This window comes from Cherax quadricarinatus, unplaced genomic scaffold, assembly GCF_038502225.1.
Source record: "Cherax quadricarinatus isolate ZL_2023a unplaced genomic scaffold, ASM3850222v1 Contig1919, whole genome shotgun sequence".
NCBI classification, from domain to species: Eukaryota; Metazoa; Arthropoda; class Malacostraca; order Decapoda; family Parastacidae; genus Cherax; species Cherax quadricarinatus.
Window position 1 is genome coordinate 42,643 of NW_027196945.1, and position 19,860 is coordinate 62,502.

The 19,860-nt window shown below is 37.3% G+C and overlaps 1 protein-coding gene across 1 annotated transcript in view; it reads left to right on the plus strand.

Moving 5' to 3' along the window:
• LOC128693032 (vigilin) overlaps positions 1 to 19,860 on the plus strand; it is a 40,813-nt gene that overhangs the window by 18,580 nt on the left and 2,373 nt on the right. Inside the window, exons 2-3 of the mRNA XM_070081185.1 lie at positions 15,928 to 16,075; positions 17,236 to 17,389. Of these exons, the coding sequence (XP_069937286.1) occupies positions 16,004 to 16,075; positions 17,236 to 17,389 (226 nt within the window). The 5' untranslated portion in view covers positions 15,928 to 16,003. The remainder of the gene's footprint in view (positions 1 to 15,927; positions 16,076 to 17,235; positions 17,390 to 19,860) is intronic.

Sequence of the window (19,860 nt, forward strand, 5' to 3'; positions counted from 1 at the left end):
ATGGGAACAAACTTATAATGATGGGCAAGTTCTCCATATTTTCTAGACTTTTGGGACTCCCTGAAGCTGGCAACTGCCCGTCCTTCCTCCCTGGTGTATTGGAGATAGGTAGCAGCCAAGGTAGATGCACATGTTTAGTCCCACACCACCTGCTTCCCGTCTGTCCAGGCTTGAAGGGTGATACCATCTGGACGCTTCTGGCTGTCATCAGATCTGCATAGCTGGGGTGGCTCCCTTTCTGCTGGACATCTGGCTGTTGTGAGGCTCCTCTTGATAATGTTATTAACCTCCTCATGTCTTGCAATCTTTCCCTCGAATTTACGGCACACAAGACCATGGTACCCGAATCGGTCTGCTGCTTCACTGCCACAAATACACCTGTGTTCGGCAAGAATAGGGGTGGCAAGTCGAAGGGCAACACCGATGCAGATGGTCTGTGGGTCGAGGCGTGTGCCAAGGCTGGAGTTGGGAACAGCCAACAGAAAGTCCCCTGCATGAGGGGCTCTCACTGCCAGGAGGTAGGCTCTATCCTTCCCTGACACACTGAAGCATTGTTGAGGCTATATTTTCCACTATTGGACCATCCCAGTGCGATTGTTTGTAGTTGCTGGGGGTAGCAGGTCTGGTTTCAAAGCCGGTTAATTTTCCCAGATCATGGCTCCGTTAATGAACTTTTGGTCCTGGACTCCAATCTTGGCCCTAAGATGTTCAGGGAGACTCGCTGCTACAAGCCCTCTGGATACAGTACATGAGGACAGAAAAGCAGGTAGTACAATCTGTGATGACTTGCGGACACCAATGCCTCCTAATCTGACTGGAAGTGTAGCACATCTTAGGAAATATGTCAACCTGAGCAGAATCAACCCCTTTTGAGTAGGTACAAGGCATCGTGGGTGTCCAGATTGCCTATTCGTTGTTCCATTCTCCTTAACTCTTCCAATTTCTTCCTGAGAATTGTGTCAATGGCATTGCTTCTCAGAGGTGCTCCTAGCAAGACACTATTTGTGGGGGCAATGACTGCTGCTCCTGGTAGTTTTGATCTCACTGCATTTATCACTAGTTGACTGACTGAGATGATTTCACAGTTGGATGGATTCAGGATGAGACCCATTTCCTGTCCCCGTGTCATTACCTGTGTAAGATCATGTAGGAGGGATTTCTTTGTACCTGCTAGTGTGCCATCATCTAGGAACCAGATGTTTAGCTCGCTGGTCAGTCTGACTGTGATTTCCCTAACTGCTATACAGAAGAGAAATGGTGCAAGAGGATCTCCTTGTTGGACACCCTCCGATGATGTGTTTTCATGCTCTCCGAAGAGAAGCATTGATTCCTTGCTATACCCAGCTGAAACAAAAGGGAAGAGACCAGGGAAATGTTCTTGTACTGCTGCTAATACCATGTCTCTTTTCAGGAGATTGAATGCATTCTTGAAATCTAATTTTACCACTACATTGTCCTAAGGAAGGTTGTTGTTATATGCCCTTGTTGCATGAACCGCTGCTTCACTTCCTTGAGAGACCCCAAAGCCAAGCTGGTTTGGTTGAAGCATCATGGCTGCCTGTGCACGAATACTTTGGACAGCAGCTTTGGATACAAGACAGCCAAGGACTTGTTGACGAACCTTGTGATCTCTGAAAGCAGTCTCTGCAGTTTCCCTAATAACTGGATTAACCATTTCCTTTAAATGCAGTGGCCTTATTCCAGTGTAACTCCCAGCAGAGCCAGATGGGAATGACATTATTGCTTTGTAAGTGTCTGAGTCTTCCACAATCAATAGTTCCACAGTGGGGACAGAGGTGTTGGAACTGTTGGTGCCACTGGTTTCCTTGGCAGGGTGCTTTCCTCTAAGTGCTTCAGCCGTGTCAGCATCCCTGGGAGCAACTGTATCTTCACTGGTAATAATTCTGATTGCCCCCACTGTGTTGCCCTCTTCAATTTTCTTACTCACCTGGACTGACTTTTTCACTGTCAGTGGAGTGAGTGGGGGTTCTGCCTCTCCCTTTTTTGTGTTGACGGGGAAGGCAATGAGGTTATCAGCTCTAGGAAAATCTCTTAAGGATTTAATTATCATTGAGGCTAGCCTCTTTTCCCTTCTTTCCGGCACAGTTAAGCAGACATTGCCAAAAAGTAGCAAGTTGTGCCATGCCTTGATGGTTGGTGGAGCATTTAAGGTAGTGGAACCATCGTTTACTTTTTTCAGTTCAGGAGGTCTGTAAGTTTCCCAGCTGCGTGTGGACGGGCTGCTTTGGGAATATGTGTGTGTGTCCTGGTACCTGTTGCTTTAATTGCTTCCAAGATATTGTCTGATGAGATGAGATCTGTTGGAGTGAGTTCAGGTGCCTGAGGTGGCTCTGGATCATCACTTTCCACAGGAGGACATCCTGAACCAGGGCAACTACCATGTTTGCGGAGGAAACCATTAGAGTTGAGACAACGAAACTGTAAGCATGACCGACACTTGCCTCTCCTAGTATTGCCAGCCGTGCCATTTCTCCGGCTGCTTGCTTCCTCCTGGTTGGCATCCATCTGCTAGAGTAGACAGTAGGAGTGGAATATGACATGCTGGGTGGGTATGGTGTGTGGAAGGTAGTGAACTTGACCGTGGTGGTCTGGTGGAGTTTGAGGGGCTGGGAGGGGAAAGGGAAAACTTCCCCTGGGAATTGGGTGGGGGAGGTGCTGGTATTTAGGTGGGGGAGGCGCAGGTTGTTGAGCGGGGTTATCCCGGGGAGTACAATACGCATGGACTTGCACACTATATATTGTTGACACTTACAATACACACAACCTTATTTGTTTCCCATGTACACTATGAACAATGTGGGTATGGGCACTGCTGAACCAATGTGTTCACTCACCATCTAGTTACACATCCCACCTCTTCCACCCACCCCCGTGGCGTGGGGGAGGATGCCCTGACTGGTCGCTCCATCGTTAACATTAATCCCACATTGTTTCCATAACATATGCCTCTAAATAGTCCAAGCATTGACACAATCATTTCTAACTGGAAGAATGGTGCAAGGTGCTGGAGATATATAAATTTATATATATATATATATATATATATATATATATATATATATATATATATATATATATATGCCGAATATATATATATATATATATATATATATATATATATATATATATATACATATATATATATATAAATATATATATATATATATATATATATGTCGTGCCGAATATGTAAAACTAGTCAATTAGCAATAACTCATTTAAAATTAAGTCCTTTCTAAAATTTTCTCTTATACGTTTAAAGATATATTTTTTTTCATTAATGTTGATGAAAAAATTTTTAATTTTACACCAAAAGAATCTTAAAAAACTTACCGAACCTTATTATAACGAGAACAATATATTTTAGCCTAACCCAACTAAATATATTTTAGATTTGTTTACAGTAATTTAATACTAAACAAACACAGTGAAATATATTTTTTTCGTAAGGTTCAGAATGATTTTGGCGAAATTATTGCATACTCAAATTTTCACTTGTCCTATATGGCAAGATGAACGTTGCTATTTAAGCCAAGATCGCAAATTCTGCCTATTCGGCACGACATATATATATATATATATATATATATATATATATATATATATATATATATATATATATATATATATATATATATATATATATATATATATACACACACACAAGGCATTCGCAAGAGCAGGCGAGATATACACAAACATTGATCTCTGGCTGAAGGAGACTCGAACCTACGAACCTTGGAACAAGGTACGCAGTACTATACCATTCTCACCACACTGGACCAATACCTTGGCACCTAGCACAATGCTAGACGTTGATCCAAGGCAGCCAGCTTTCAGGGAGAAGGCTTACAGCATTTCATCTCATCCCCTGCATGCATCAACCTTACTAGAGATTTTAACAATGCAAGGAATTCGCAAGAGCAGGCGAAATATACACAAACACTGATCTCTGGCTGAAGGAGACTCGAACCTACGAACCTTGGAACAAGGTACGCAGTGCTATACCATTCTCACCACACTGGACCAATACCTTGGCACCTAGCAGTGCTATACTATCTTAGTAACACTAAAATGATATCATAGCCCTCCTTCAGTCATTACATTATATATTAAAGGTAACTTGGATTCACAGTCATCCATAAATGCAGACCAGATTATAAGCTAGATTTCACTGCAATACACTATTCCAATAAGATACAATGCATAAATTCTACATATACTTTATAAGAACATGGTGAATACACACTTTCTCAATTTACAGCTAAAAACATGAATGCCTCAGTAGCAACACGTGGTGTTTACAGAACTCCACACACTAACATAGTCACCTCTGAGAATAACCTCAAAGAAACATTTATAATATTAAACTAAATGGCATGATTTAATAATTGCTGGTGACATTTATCTAATGGAAGCAGATGCTGGTGACATTAATATAATGGAAGTAGACGCTGGTGACATTAATATAATGGAAGCAGACGACTCTCAATAAAGACCCTAAAATTTGGAATTTCCTTCCAGAAAATGCAAAATGTTCTCAATCTGCCACATACCTAATCTTTTTTAAAAGGCACATTTACCTGACCTAAATTCTAGATAGACTACATGGACTTCCTTATCATGTATTGCTGCAATCTATTGACATTAATAACTACACATACTACATATTACTGAGACATCAGCATCTTCTCTTGACATTCGTACGTACGAAGCCTGGTGATTGACCGGGTCGCGGAGGCGTTGACTCCCGGAACACTCACTAGTTAAGCTACAGGTATATAGAACATCATCACTAACATTTAGGCTCTGTTTTGTGGTATAACGTATATTTTTTCACATCAATAAGTAAGAATGATTGCAACAATAATGGTATCCACTCAACAGTAATGATATTCACTCAACAGTAATGATATCCACTCAACAACTATTGTATCCACTAAATAATAATGGTATCCACTAAATAATAATGATATGCACTCAACAATAATTATACCCACTCAAGTGTCTAAGCTCTCCTTCAGAAAATTCAGTGCCTCTCTTTATAATAAATAATGTCCCTCAAAAAACCAAACAGGTCGCAACCAAGAGATTAGCCAGCAGCATCTTCTGATCTGTTGACAAGAAGCATGCTTATGAAAAACAATATAGAATAGGTTTAAATCCCAAGGAACTAGGAAAAGTAATTCATTGACATCTTGCCATGCTTGTGAAACCTAAACATCTGTATTAGGGAAAGAGGTTCATAGAACTAAACGGCGATGTGAAAAAGACATGGAAAATACTCTCACACATTCTGAGCTCGCTCAAAATAATTTGCTAAGATTAAAGAAATTGTACAGAGCAAATTAAATGAGCCTCCCATCCATATTGCTGATACAGTTTGTCAACTTCACTTCTCAACCCCAGGGACTAACCTGGCAAGCAAAATTCCGAACTCCACTGCTCTAACAGCTGCGAAAGCTCTTTCTACCTGACTCCAACAACTCATATAGAATGCATAGATAACTTCAATACTAAATGTACTCAAAAACAAAGGCAAGTAATACAGCGAGTGTTCCACCATATGTTACCAACTACCATTGCAACTCTGCTTATTAAATCTCGTGAATCTCAGATTTTCCCAAAGACTACTTAAGCTTCCACGAGTTACACCCAATCCATCAAGGTGGAAACCCAGCTAATATTAACAACTTCGGACCAATCTCTAACATGTTTTCATTATTGAAAATCCTTGAAAGAATAATATACAAGCTTATTCATGCATGTATCACAACCCAGTATTCTTAACCCTTGACAATTTCGCTCGAAACCAGGAAAAAGTAGTGAAGACTCTACTCTGAATATACTGGATTCTATCTTTGTAGCTCTAAAAAATACTGAATAACGAAAGGGCCTTTTGATTGTTTTAAGAAAAGCTTTCAGCACTGTAGACCAGACCACAATGTCCTGCTGTGAAGCTAGAATATTATGGAATGAGAGGTCATGCTACCTTACAGATAAACGGCAGCATGTGACTGTCAATGACACTGCTTCATTCTATGCAAACTGTTAACAAAGAGGTTCCAAAGGGAGGCGTCCTTGGACCACTTTATTTCCTTTCCTTATAAATGACCTAGCAAATGCCTCCCAGTAACTTAAATCAGTTCTGTTTCCAGATGACACAATATTCGTCATATCTAATCTTTATCCCTTTATTCTCAACAGTACTGTCAACAATGACCTTGTGAAGATTTTTACCTAGATGACAACAAACTTTAATTATTTACAAGACCTTCTACAGGTTGCTTGAGAATTGAGCTAAAATACTGAGGTTAGCGAAAAATAGATAGTTCTCACATAGTAAGGCAAGACGAAGGAAAATTATTAGGTAAACGCGTGGACTGCAACCTGAAACTCAGCACTCACATCCAACACATATCTTAAAAAAGAAATCAAGAATTTTGACAATTCTATAAATATATGCTATTGTTTTCTCCAAGCATCATAATCCTGCAGTACTTACTAATCTATCACTTACGGCATCTGTGATTGGTAATCCACAGCAACAACATTACAAGCTCCTGATGTGTTGATTGCAACACGAAAGACCAAGAGGTATCATTCAACTGACTCCACGGTGGTTATGCGTATATATATATATATATATATATATATATATATATATATATATATATATATATATATATATATATATATATATATATATATATATATATATATATATATGCAAAACAACCACTCTGAAGGAGGGGTGTTAATGTTGCAGTTTAAAAACTGTAGTGTAAAGCACCCTTCTGGCAAGACAGTGATGGAGTGAATGATGGTGAAAGTTTTTCTTTTTCGGGTCACCCTGCCTTGGTGGGAATCGGCCAGTGTGATAATAAAAAAATAATAAAATAAATATATATATATATATATATATATATATATATATATATATATATATATATTATATATATATATATATATATACATATACATATATATATATATATATATATATATATATATATATATATATATATATATATTATATATATATATATATATATACATATACATATATATATATATATATATATATATATATATATATATATTATATATATATATATATATATATATATATATATATATATATATATATATATATATATATATATATATATATATATATATATATATATTTATATATATATATATATATATATATATATATATATATATATATATATATATATATATATATATATATATATATATATATATATATATATATATATATATATATATAGAATAGAGAAATTCCAAGCGCTTTCGTGACTACTCACATTATCAAGGAACTATATATATATATATATATATATATATATATATATATATATATATATATATATATATATATATATATATATATATATATGCAATAAGATCACAGCAAACAAGTGATTTTAGAATATGAAAACAACCACTGTGAAAGAATAGAGAATTCCAAGCGCTTCGTGACTACTCACATTATCAAGGAACAATGAAAGTAAAGCATCAAAGGAGAGTATATAATGGGGTAGCCCACACCTCACTATCAGATCCCACAACACCTGACGCGAGACAGCAGGCCCGCCGGCCGAACTAGAGAGGTCCTTCACACAACCCACCATCAAACTATTCTAGCCAAGAAATAAGAAATTTAAAAAATTATTATTTGTCCAATGTATTATTAAATTCTTCCCAAATTCTATTAAATATAAATGGATCTAATTTACATAAAACAAAGGAAATATTCATATTATTGTCAAAACTGCTTTTTATGAAACAAGATTCAATTATATTCCTGTCGACCATGGACTTGCTTGATACTACTTTCTCAACTTTTTGAAAATCAATTGGATGGCTAAAATCTCTTACATGAATAAATAGAGTATTGGAATCTTGTCCAGTTCTAATGCTATATTTATGTTGTTTTAATCTTAGTTCGAGACTTTTACCAGTTTGACCGTAATAAACTTTATCGCAAATTTTACAAGGAATCTTATAGACACATCCATCAGCATTTTTCGGGGAATTCTTTATCAAAAGTTTTTTTTTTACTGTATCAAGATTTTTGAATACAACTTTAATATTAAAAGTCTTAAGAAGAGAAGGCATATCAACCAAGTTTTCATGGTAAGGGAGAACCAACATATTTTTAGTTGAATAAGGCTGGTTGTCCCTTTTTGGATTGTAAAAAGTATTTCTAGCAACTTTAAAAGATTTATCAATTACATTTCTTGGGTATTTCAAATCATTACCTATTTCATAAATTTTGGATATTTCCTCATCTATGAACTCTGGACTACAATTTCGTAAAGCTCTCAAAAACATTGATGAGAAAACAGACAGTTTATCTCTATCTTGATGTGAAGAATAATAGTGGACATAGGAACAGTTATTTGTAGGTTTTCTGTAAATTTTAAATTTGAATTCATTATTACACTTAATAATTAAAACATCTAGAAAAGGCAATGAACGCGCTTGGAATTCTCTATTCTTTCACAGTGGTTGTTTTGCATATATATATATATATATATATATATATATATATATATATATATATATATATATATATATATATATATATATATATATATATATATATATATATATACACACACACACACACATATATATATATATATATATATATATATATATATATATATATATATATATATATATGTATATATATATATATATATATATATATATATATATATATATATATATATATATATATATATATATATATATATATATATAGGCGAAATTATTGCATACACAAATTTTCACTTGTCCTATATGGCAAGATGAACGTTGCTATTTAAGCCAAGATCGCAAGTTCTGCCTATTCGGCACGACACACATATACATATATACACATATACATATACATATATATATATATATATATATATATATATATATATATATATATATATATATATATATATATATATATATATACATATATGTATATATATATTAATAAATATATATATAGGGAAGTACCACCTCTATAGCTGGAATGGGGACCCTATCCTCAGAGAAGACAATAAACGTACCTCAGAGAAAACTCAAGGTTCTCCCCGGAGCTGTTTGCCGAATAGGTTAAACTTGTGATTTTGACCCTAAATAGTAACGCTCTTCTTGCCGATTAGGGCAAGCGAAAATTTGTGTATGCAGTAAAATCGCAAAAATCACTTTGAACCTAAGGAAAAAAATATATTTCATTGTGTTTGTTTGTTATAAAATTATTGTAAACTTATCTAAAATATATTTACTTGTATTAGGCCAAATTAATTAAGGTTAGATATACTTTCTAAGGTTCTTTTGGTACATAATTATTAATTTTTACATAATCATAAATGAAAAAAATATATCTAAACGTAAAAGAGAAAATTTTAGAAAGGAATTAATTTTATATAAGTTCTTGCTAATTGACCAGTTGTACCTGTTCGTCACAACATATATATACCAACTGACGTTAAAAGTTTGAATCCTATCACAAAAGTCATTCTCAAGTAATTCATCTGATTCCAAGTTTTTAACTAATTTAGTAAAATTTCAAATTTGCATCTCCTCGCAATAAATTTATGAGTCCTCATCCTTCACATAGAATACATCGTCTGTAATATTTTGAAGGCAATCAGAAGAAACATTATTTAGGTAATGAATAAGATATGAATATCACTAAAATTGGTAAATTGGGATATAAATACCACAAAAATGGCAGCGCAAACCCCATGTTCAAGAAACCAAGCCACTGGTGAGAGTTTGAAGCCGGTAAGATAAGTCATTCTCCAGTTATGGCACGAATACCAACTATTCACAGTTTTTTTTTCTTTTTTTACCTCATCAACAAATTTACTTATTAGGTACGATGCTAGTAATAAAGTTCATCAGTCATTAAATTTTGAAGCGGTTCAAAAAAGATAAACTGAAAATTATTGATAATGATTTAACAGGAACATGAATTTCACACAATTTCACGAATAAAATTGTCAAATCTTGACCTACGCATTTGACAATGACTCTCAGATGGCGTCAAAATTTTTTGTACCTATTTTGAACAATTGGAGCTACGCTACATTAGATTTTGGAAGTTATCTATGCAATTGCAGAAGGATGGGAATTTGTTAAACAACTTTAGTCACAGGGCACTTGAACACGTCAATTGTTCCAAGAATTTGTTCTTGGTTACCGTACACAAGTATTGAAAATTTGAAGTCGATTTAATGAGGTGATCTCGAGTAATGAGCAAAATGTAATCAGAAAGTTGGAGGAAGACAAAAAAAAAAATAAACTATCAGGCAACCTCCTGAAAGTTCCCCTTCAGGGATATATAATAATAATAATAATAATAATAGTAATAATATAAAATAATAATAATAATAATAATAGGATGGTAGACAGCAACCGCGCAGGGAGGTACTACCGTCCTGTCTGGTGGCTGTGAAACAGAAACCTGTAACTGTTTTACATGATGGTAGGATTGCTGGTGTCTTTTTTTCTGTGTCATAAACACGCTATATGACAGGTATATCTTGCTACTTCTATTTACACTTAGGTCACACTACACAGACATGCACATGCATATATATATACACACATCTAGGTTTTTCCTTCTTTTTCTTAATAGCTCTTGTTCTTGTTTATTTCCTCTATTGTCCATGAGGAAGTGGAAAAGAATCTTTCCTCCGTAAGCCATGCATGTCGTATGAGGTGACTAAAATGCCGGGAGCAATGGGCTAGTAACTCCTTCTCCTGTAAACATTTACTAAAACAGAAAAGAAAAACTTTATGCTGGGATGCTTGAATGTGCGTGGATGTAGTGCGGATGATAAGAAAGAGATGATTGGTTATGCTGGGATGCTTGAATGTGCGTGGATGTAGTGCGGATGATAAGAAAGAGATGATTGGTGATGTTATGAATGAAAAGAAGATGGATGTCCTGGCCCTAAGCGAAACAAAGCTGAAGGTGGTAGACGAGTTTCAGTGGGGAGAAATAAATGGGATTAAGTCAGGAGTATCTGAGAGAGTTAGAGCAAAGGAAGGGGTAGCAATAATGTTGAAGGATCAGTTATGGAAGGAGAAGAGGGAATATAAATGTGTAAATTCAAGGATTATGTGGATTAAAATAAGGGTCAGATGCGAAAAGTGTGTCATAATAAGTGTGTATGCACCAGGGGAAGAGAGGATTGTAGAGGAGAGAGAGAGATTTTGGGAGATGTTAAGTAAATGTATAGGAACCTTTGAACCAAGTGAGAGAGTAATTGTGGTAGAGGACCTAAATGCTAAAGTAGGAGAAACATTTAGAGAGGGAGTGGTAGGTAAGTTTGGGGTGCCAGGTGTAAATGATAATGGGAGCCCTTTGATTTGAACTTTGCATGGAAAGGGGTTTAGTTATAGGTAATACGTATTTTAAGAAAAACAGGATAAATAAGAATACAAGATATGATGTAGGGCATAACGAAAGTAGTTTGTTGGACTACGTATTGGTAGATAAAAGACTGTTGAGTAGATTTCAGGATGTACATGTTTATAGAGGGGTCACAGATATATCAGATCACTTTTTAGTTGTAGCTATAGTGAGAGTAAAAGGTAGATGGGATACAAGGAAAATAGAAGCAGCAAGTAAGAGACAGGTGAAGGTGTACAAACTAAAAGATGAGGCAGTTAGGGTAAGAAATAAAGAACTATTGGAGGATAGATGGGCTAGTGAGAGTATAGGCAATGGGGTCGAAGATGTATGGGGTAGGTTTAAGAATGTAGTGTTAGTGTGTCAGCAGAAGTTTGTGGTTACAGGAAAGTGAGTGCAGGAGGGAAGAGGAGCGATTGGTGGAATGATGTAAAGAGAGTAGCAAGGGAGAAAATGTTAGCATATGAGAGGTTTTTACAAAGAAGTGACGCAAGGAGGGAAGAGTACATGGGGAGAAAAAGAGAGTGGTTAAAAGAGTGTTGAAGCAATGTAAAAAGAGAGCAAATGAGAGAATGGGTGAGATGTTATCAACAAATTTTGTTGAAAATAAGAAAAAGTTTTGGAGTGAGATTAATAAGTTGAGGAAGCCTAGGGAGAATATTTTGAGGAATTGTTAAATGTTGAAGAAGATAGGGAAGCTGTGATTTCGTGCTTAGGGCAAGGAGGAAATGACATCTTGTAGGAGTGAGGAAGAGCCAGTTGTGAGTGTGGGGGAAGTTCATGAGGCAGTGGGTAGAATGAAAGGGGGTAAGGCAGCCGGGATTGATGGGATAAAGATAGAAATGTTAAAAACAGTTTTGGATATAGTTTTGGAGTGGTTGGTGCTATTACTTAATATATGTATGGAAGAGGGTAAGGTACCTAGGGATTGGCAGAGAGCATGCATAGTTCCTTTGTATAAAGGCAAATGGGACAAAAGAGAGTGTAAAAATTATAGGGAAATAAGTCTGTTGAGTATACCTGATAAAGTGTATGGTAGAGTTATTATTGAAAAAAATTAAGAGTAAAATGGAGAGGAGATGAACAAGGAGGCTATAGGAAAGGTAGGAGGTGTGTAGACCAAGTGTTTACAGTGAAACATGTAGGTGAACAGTATTTAGATAAGGGTAAAGAGGTTGTTGTGGCATTTATGGATTTGGAGAGAGCATATGACACGGGGGACAGGGTGGGGGGCAATGTGGCAGATGTTGCAGATGTATGGTGTAGGAGGTAGGTTACTGAAAGTGGTGAAGTGCTTTTCCGAGGATAGTGAGGCTCAGGTTAGAGTATGTGGGAGAGAGGGAGATTTAGGATTAGGATTAAGACGACGAGAGCTGTCGTGAGATGGGAAGGAAGAAGGTTAAGGAAGGATAGAAATAATGGAAAAGGATGGGAAGGAGAGGAAGAGGAGGAATCAAGGCAAGTGGCCCAACCATTTTGGGGTATGTGGTACCGAAGTACTGGAGGCGTAGATGGAGAGGCTTGAATGATGTCGTTGCTTGGTTCTCTAGGAGAGGATGGCGAAGGCAGCGGCGGGAGCTGAGACTGTCAGTAGGCAGCAAGCAGGACGAGTTATTTTCTCGCTAATGCGGTTATCAATGTGTGAAATTTTGTTTTAGAGAGTTGTATCACACCTATGGGAGCTCTGTAGAAGAGTTCGTTGGTTTAGAGTTGGTGGATTATCTGTTCGACTTTAGGGTATGGCGTTTCGTCGGTGGTGTACGTTGCAGTTTTGTCTTTGAGATGTTGGGCGAGTTCTAGGCGATCCATTGGGCTGGGGCAATGCTTCATGGTGTAGAACATGAGTCCTCTGTGTTTAGCCCATAGTGTTCCAGGTAATCGACGTGGTCGAGGTGGAGAAGGCGGTGGTGAAGTTGAGGAAGGTGGTGGTGCTTCGTTTTCAGCTTCAGTAGGCGAATTAGAAGATGTTTCTGGTGGCAAGGCTTCTGATTGGTTGGATTCAGTAAGGGGTGGTGGCGGTGGAGGCTTCTCATTGGTCGTTGTTGGATTGACGTCACTAGTTGGTGGTGTTGATGGAACTTCTGCAGAAGAGTTGGTGATTAAGTCTTTGGTGAATTTGAGAATTTCTTCAGAAGGTGGAGATGCTGGAAATGTAAATGATGGCATGTTATTTAATGCAAATAACTCGTTGATGGTAGAGTTAAAGGATCCAGGAACAGCCATGTTTTGCATGTGGGCGTATAGTAGACAATAGTGGATCTTCGTTACGCCACATGTTGGAGGAGTGATGGTGGTGGTGGTGGTGGTGGAGGCGGGCTGAGTAGATGCTTGAAGTAAATTTGTAGTGTCTGCTTGCAACTTTGCAATTGCGGCATACGTTGGTGTATTGTTGGTAGATTTTTTCTTTGTTACATCTTGTTGTTTCTTCATAATATCCTTTCTTGTAGGACATTTTGCCGCCAATGTATGGTGATCATTACTTTTACAGTTTAAACACGCTGGTTGTGTTGGAGCAGCAGCGGTACAGGAACTGAAGGTGTGTCCCTCACTATCACATGTAGTGCAGAACTTCTTGTCTTTTATTGGACCTGCTTTGGTGGTGTGAAGATAAGAATAACAGTTCCAGCAATGTTGGATGTAGTGGTATCTCTCTGCTTCTATGTAGGTAGGACTGATGTAGTAGTAGTAAACAGCAAGACCTTCGTTCAGAGCAATGACAGCCATGTTCACGTCGGTAAAGGTGACCTTGAGCATAGACGATGCATTCGGGATTTTGGTAATGCTGTCAACAGTAGCCCAAGTATTTTGAGTTTCAATAGATGACTTGAGTTCGGCAATTGTTTGAGAAGTCAGAATCTTGTCCAGTTTTTTCAGGAATACTGATTTTCTTGCCTTGAGGGCAGGAGAGGATGTAACAGTAAATCCTTGAGCAGTAAGAGTAGTGGTGGCTTCGGTAGTGAGTAACTTCTCTGCTTCAGCATCATCGTGACATACAACAATGAGTGCTTCTTTGAGTGTCAGAATAGCGTTGAATTTAACATGCAATGCTCCCTGCACAACAGTTGCAAGAGCAAGCTTCGTTGAATCTTCAATGGTACCACTAGTTGGTTTGATCTTTACACGATTTGCGTAGCTCATCGTGCAAGTAAAGGTTCCCCTCCCCAGCGGGGATCGTAGGGAGACAGAGTAAGTAAGGAGAGCTGCTATGACCTGCCAGGGCGAGAGTCAAAAGCAGAATCTGTGTCAGTGTGTCAGAGATTATTTTCCAGTAAAAGTAGGCCTTAGACAAGGATGTGTGATGTCACCGTGGTTGTTCAATATATTTATAGATGGGGTTGTAAGAGAAGTGAATGTGAGGGTCTTGGCAAGAGGTGTGGAATTATAAGATAAAGAATCAAACACAAAGTGGGAGTTGTCACAGTTACTCTTTGCTGATGATGCTGCGCTTTTGGGAGATTCTGAAGAGAAATTGCAGAGATTGGTAGATGAATTTGGTAGGGTATGTAAAAGAAGAAAATTAAAACTGAATGTAAGAAAGAGTAAAGTGATGAGGATAAAAAGATTAGGTGATGAAAGATTGGATATCAGATTGGAGGGAGAGAGTATGGAGGAAGTGAATGTAATCAGATATTTAGGAGTGGACATGTCAGCAGATGTGTCTATGAAGGATAAGGTGAATCATAGAATTGATGGGGGGAAAAGGGAGGCAAAGAGGGAAATGTATGAGAGTATAGTTTTACCAACACTCATATATGGGTGTGAAGCATGGGCGATGAATGTTGCAACGAGGAGAAGGCTGCAGGCAGTATACATGTCATGTCTGAGGGCAATGTGTAGTGTGAGAAGGGGTTGTTGAAGTGATTCGGACATGTAGAGAGAATGGAACAAAATGAAATGACTTCGAGAGTGTATAAATCTGTAGTGGAGGGAAAGTGGGGTAGTGATCGGCCTAGGAAAGGTTGGAGGGAGGGTGTAAAGGAGGTTTAGTGTGCAAGGGGCTTGGACTTCCAGCGAGCATGTGTGAGCTTATTTGATAGGAGTGAATGGAGACAAATGGTTTTTAATACTTGACGTGCTGTTGGAGTGTGAGCAAAGTAACATTCATGAAGGGATTCAGGTAAACCAGCAGGCCGGACTTGAGTCCTGGACTCACTCTGAAGGAGGGGTGTTAATGTTGCAGTTTTCCTTTTTCGGGCCACCCTGCCTTGGTGGGAATCGGCCGATGTGTTAATAACAATAATAATAATAATAATAATAAATAATAATAATAATAATAATAATAATAATAATAATAATAATAATAATAATAATAATAATAATATATGTGAAACATGATGCAGTAAAGCTTTGCTGTTATCACTTTTTTTTTTAAATTACCTGTTCCACTTAATTTTCAAAAATCTTTTTAATTTTTAATTTTCTTATAACAATTTAAACATATATTACAGGGTTTGCAATCACATCATTCCAAAGAGTGGCTCAAACATCTGTTGAATTCGTAATAACACTGGAGTTTTGATCACCATGTCAAACACTGGTGGCAGCAGTCTCACTCACCATGAAGGCAGCCAAGCTGGTGTATCACGACCAGAGAAGGTAACTGATAACATTTATTGGTAGAAATCATTCTGCAAACAGCAAACATAATTTAGTGAATATCCTGACTCATTTAATATTTTGGAGCAGTAGCAGTTCATGTGTTTTGCTGGCTTAGTAAACATAAGCTGATATCTTAAGCAGTTTAGGATTGTTAGGTAAGACACATATGCAACAGTTAGACAACTTTATTCCGAAACGTTTCGCCTACACAGTAGGCTTCTTCAGTCGAATACAGAAAGTAGGCAGGAACAGTAGAGAAGTGAAGACGATGTAATCAGTCCATCACCCTTGTAGTCGTAGAATTTGAGGTTGTCAGTCCCTCGGCCTGGAGAAGTTCAGTTCCATAGTCAGGAACTAGATAGTTCCTGACTATGGAACTGAACTTTAAGGGTGATGGACTGATTACATCGTCTTCACATCTCTACTGTTCCTGCCTACTTTCTGTGTTCGACTGAAGAAGCCTACTGTGTAGGCGAAACGTTTCGGAATAAAGTTGTCTAACTGTTGCATATGTGTCTTACCTAACAACCTGTCGGTATTGTATACCATTTTGATGTTCAGTTTAGGACTATTTGGTTGTCCATTAGTTGCTCAAGGAAGTACAATTTAGAAAGTAATCTATGCATATTGTCTTCTACTGAGGATTAGTTTGTGATCATCAGACTTGGTAGACTTGATAGTTTGGTATAATTTCTCCACCACATGGAAGAGAAAGTTAATGTGCTTTAATAAAAAAAACCAGTAAAACACAATTAATTTTATCCATTTATCATATTTTTTTTAATTGTGCTTTATTTCTACAGTGAAAGATAGTCTCATTATTTTAATTACATAACCAAAATGTCTGATTTGTCTGGATATTAGAGAATAAAACATAAGGTCATCAGATTAATTTACTTTGAAGTCTGTCGACTGAATGTAGGTCACTGAAGTTGCAGCTAAATATTTACTAATAATCAAAAATACTCTTATCCCTAAGATTAAAGTATTATTTAATAAGATTTAATCCGTATTTATTCCCTAAGATTATAGTATTATTTAATAAGATTTAATCCGTATTTAATCTTTAAGGTTAAAGTCAACTCTGTGCATTTACACTTTGTGTATATTAACTCAAGGTAATAGGACAAAATTATTGTGAATTTCTTTTTGTTTAGGAATGGGATAAGTTGGAATCCAGGATGAAAAATGAGGAGAGAACCATCATAATTGATAAGCGTTTCCACGGAGCCATCATTGGTACTAGAGGTGTCAATATCAAGGAGATCACAAGCACCTTTAACAAAGTTCGAATCTCCTTCCCTGAGCGAGGTGAGAAGATCAGCATTAATGTCCACTACCAGCCTTACCACTACCACTTCTTTCTTTTCTTCCTCTCTCGTTCACGTTCTTGTCCCAGTTGTCTATATATGCTGGCTTCCTCATTCTTTCGTGTCAGTGACTCTAAATGGTCCAAGTCGGACCTAAATGTCCTCTCCTATGTGCGGGTTATTTGTGTATTTTATGATGTAGTTGATCTCGTTGGCTTCAGCATTTTAAATGACAATTTTTACACAATATTTAAAATTCTTTTAGTTTGGAAATTATTAAAGACATATATATTTAAATCTCTAAATCTACAAAAATTAAAGGCATTTTTTTTTGCTTATATTTCGGTTGGGCAATTTAAAGCCTATCAACTACCTGAGGATCTCTAAAAATGCTCAATTCCATTAAAATCGGATTAAAAGAAACTTAATGTTTGCACATTAAGAGACATAAACTTCGTGAGTTCTGCCAGGTTCAGCACTCTGCTGTTGCTTACGTGAGTTCTACCAAGTCCAGTACTCTGTTCCCGCTTATGTGAATTCTACCAGGTTCAGTACTCTGTTCCTGTTTATGTGAGTTCTACCAGGTTCAGTACTCTGTTCCTGCTTAGGGGAGTTCTACCAGGTCCAGTACTCTGTTCCCGCTTATGTGAATTCTACCAGGTTCAGTACTCTGTTCCTGTTTATGTGAGTTCTACCAGGTTCAGTACTCTGTTCCTGCTTAGGGGAGTTCTACCAGGTCCAGTACTCTGTTCCTGCTTATGTGAGGTCTGCCAGGTCCAGTACTCTGTTCCTGCTTATGTGAGGTCTACCAGGTCCAGTACTCTGTTCCTGCTTATGTGAGTTCTACCAGGTTCAGTACTCTGTTCTTCCTTACTTAAGTTTCACCAGGTCCAATATACATTGTTCTTGATTACGTGAATTTTACCAGGTCCAGTGCTCTGTTGTTGCTTACGTGAGTTTTACCAGATCTAGTACTCTATTCTTGCTTACATAAGTTTTACCAGGTCCAGTACTCTGTTTTTGCTTACATGAGTTTTACCAGGTCCAGTATACTTTGTTCTTGATTACGTGAGTTTTACCAGGTCAAGTACTCTGTTCTTGCTTATGTGAGTTTTACGGTATCCAGTACTCTGGTTTTTGCATACGTGAGTTTTACCAGGTCCAGTACTCTGTTCTTGCTTACGTGAGTTTTACCAGGTCCAGTACTCTATTCTTGCTTACGTGAGTTTTACCAGGCCCAGTACTCTGTTCTTGCTTACGTGAGTTTTACCAGGTCCAGTACTCTGTTCTTGCTTACGTGAGTTTTACCAGGTCCAGTACTCTGTTCTTGCTTACGTGAGTTTTACCAGGTCCAGCACTCTGCTGTTGATTACGTGAGTTTTACCAGGTCCAGCACTCTGCTGTTGATTATGTGAGTTTTATCAGGTTCCAATACTCTGTTCTTGTTTATGTGAGTTTTACCAGGTCCAGTACTCTGTTCTTGCTTACGTGAGTTTCACCAGGTCCAGTACTCTGCTGTTGATTATGTGAGTTTTACCAGGTCCAGTACTCTGTTTTTGTGTACCTGAGTTTTACCAGGTCCAGTACTCTGTTTTTGCGTCTGTGAGTTTTACCAGGTCCAGTACTCTGTTTTTGCGTACCTGAGTTTTACCAGGTCCAGTACTCTGTTTTTGATTATATGAGTTTTACCAGGTCCAGTACTCTGTTTTTGCTTACGTGAATTTTACCAGGTAAGGTAGTCGGTTCTTTCTTACGTGAGTTTTACCAGGTCCAGCACTCTGCTGTTGATTTTGTGAGTTTTACCAGGTCCAGCACTCTGCTGTTGATTATGTGTGTTTTACCAGGTCCAGTACTCTGTTCTTACTTACGTGAGTTTTACCAGGTCCAGTATTCTGTTTTTGCTTACGTGAGTTTTACCAGGTCCAGCACTCTGTTCTTGTTTATGTGAGTTTTACCAGGTCCAGTACTCTGTTCTTGCTTATGTGAGTTTTACCAGGTCCAGCACTCTGCTGTTGATTATGTGAGTTTCACCAGGTCCAGTACTCTGTTCTTGCTTACCTGAATTTTTGCATCTACAGTTGCCAATACTATTAGTCATGATTTTGCAAGCAATTTCAAGTTGGTTCTTTCGTGGATTATAATTCGGTAAATTGTGCATTTGATACTGTAAATAAGACCATAGTAAAATAATAATAATTCTTACAATATTGTTTTCCTCATGATGTAGTTTTACATCAGATAAACCAGATATGGAGGGCGAGTTAATATAATATAACATCTTTATTTACTACAAGTACATATACAAGGTATACAGACCATAGCTGACATCAGTGACATACTACTATATAGAAAACCGCTTGTTATGCTGAGCATTTCGGGCAACTTAGGCCAATTTTGTCCCAGGATGCGACCCACACCAGTCACATCCAAGTACCCATTTCATACTGATGGGTGAACATTGACAATAGGTGT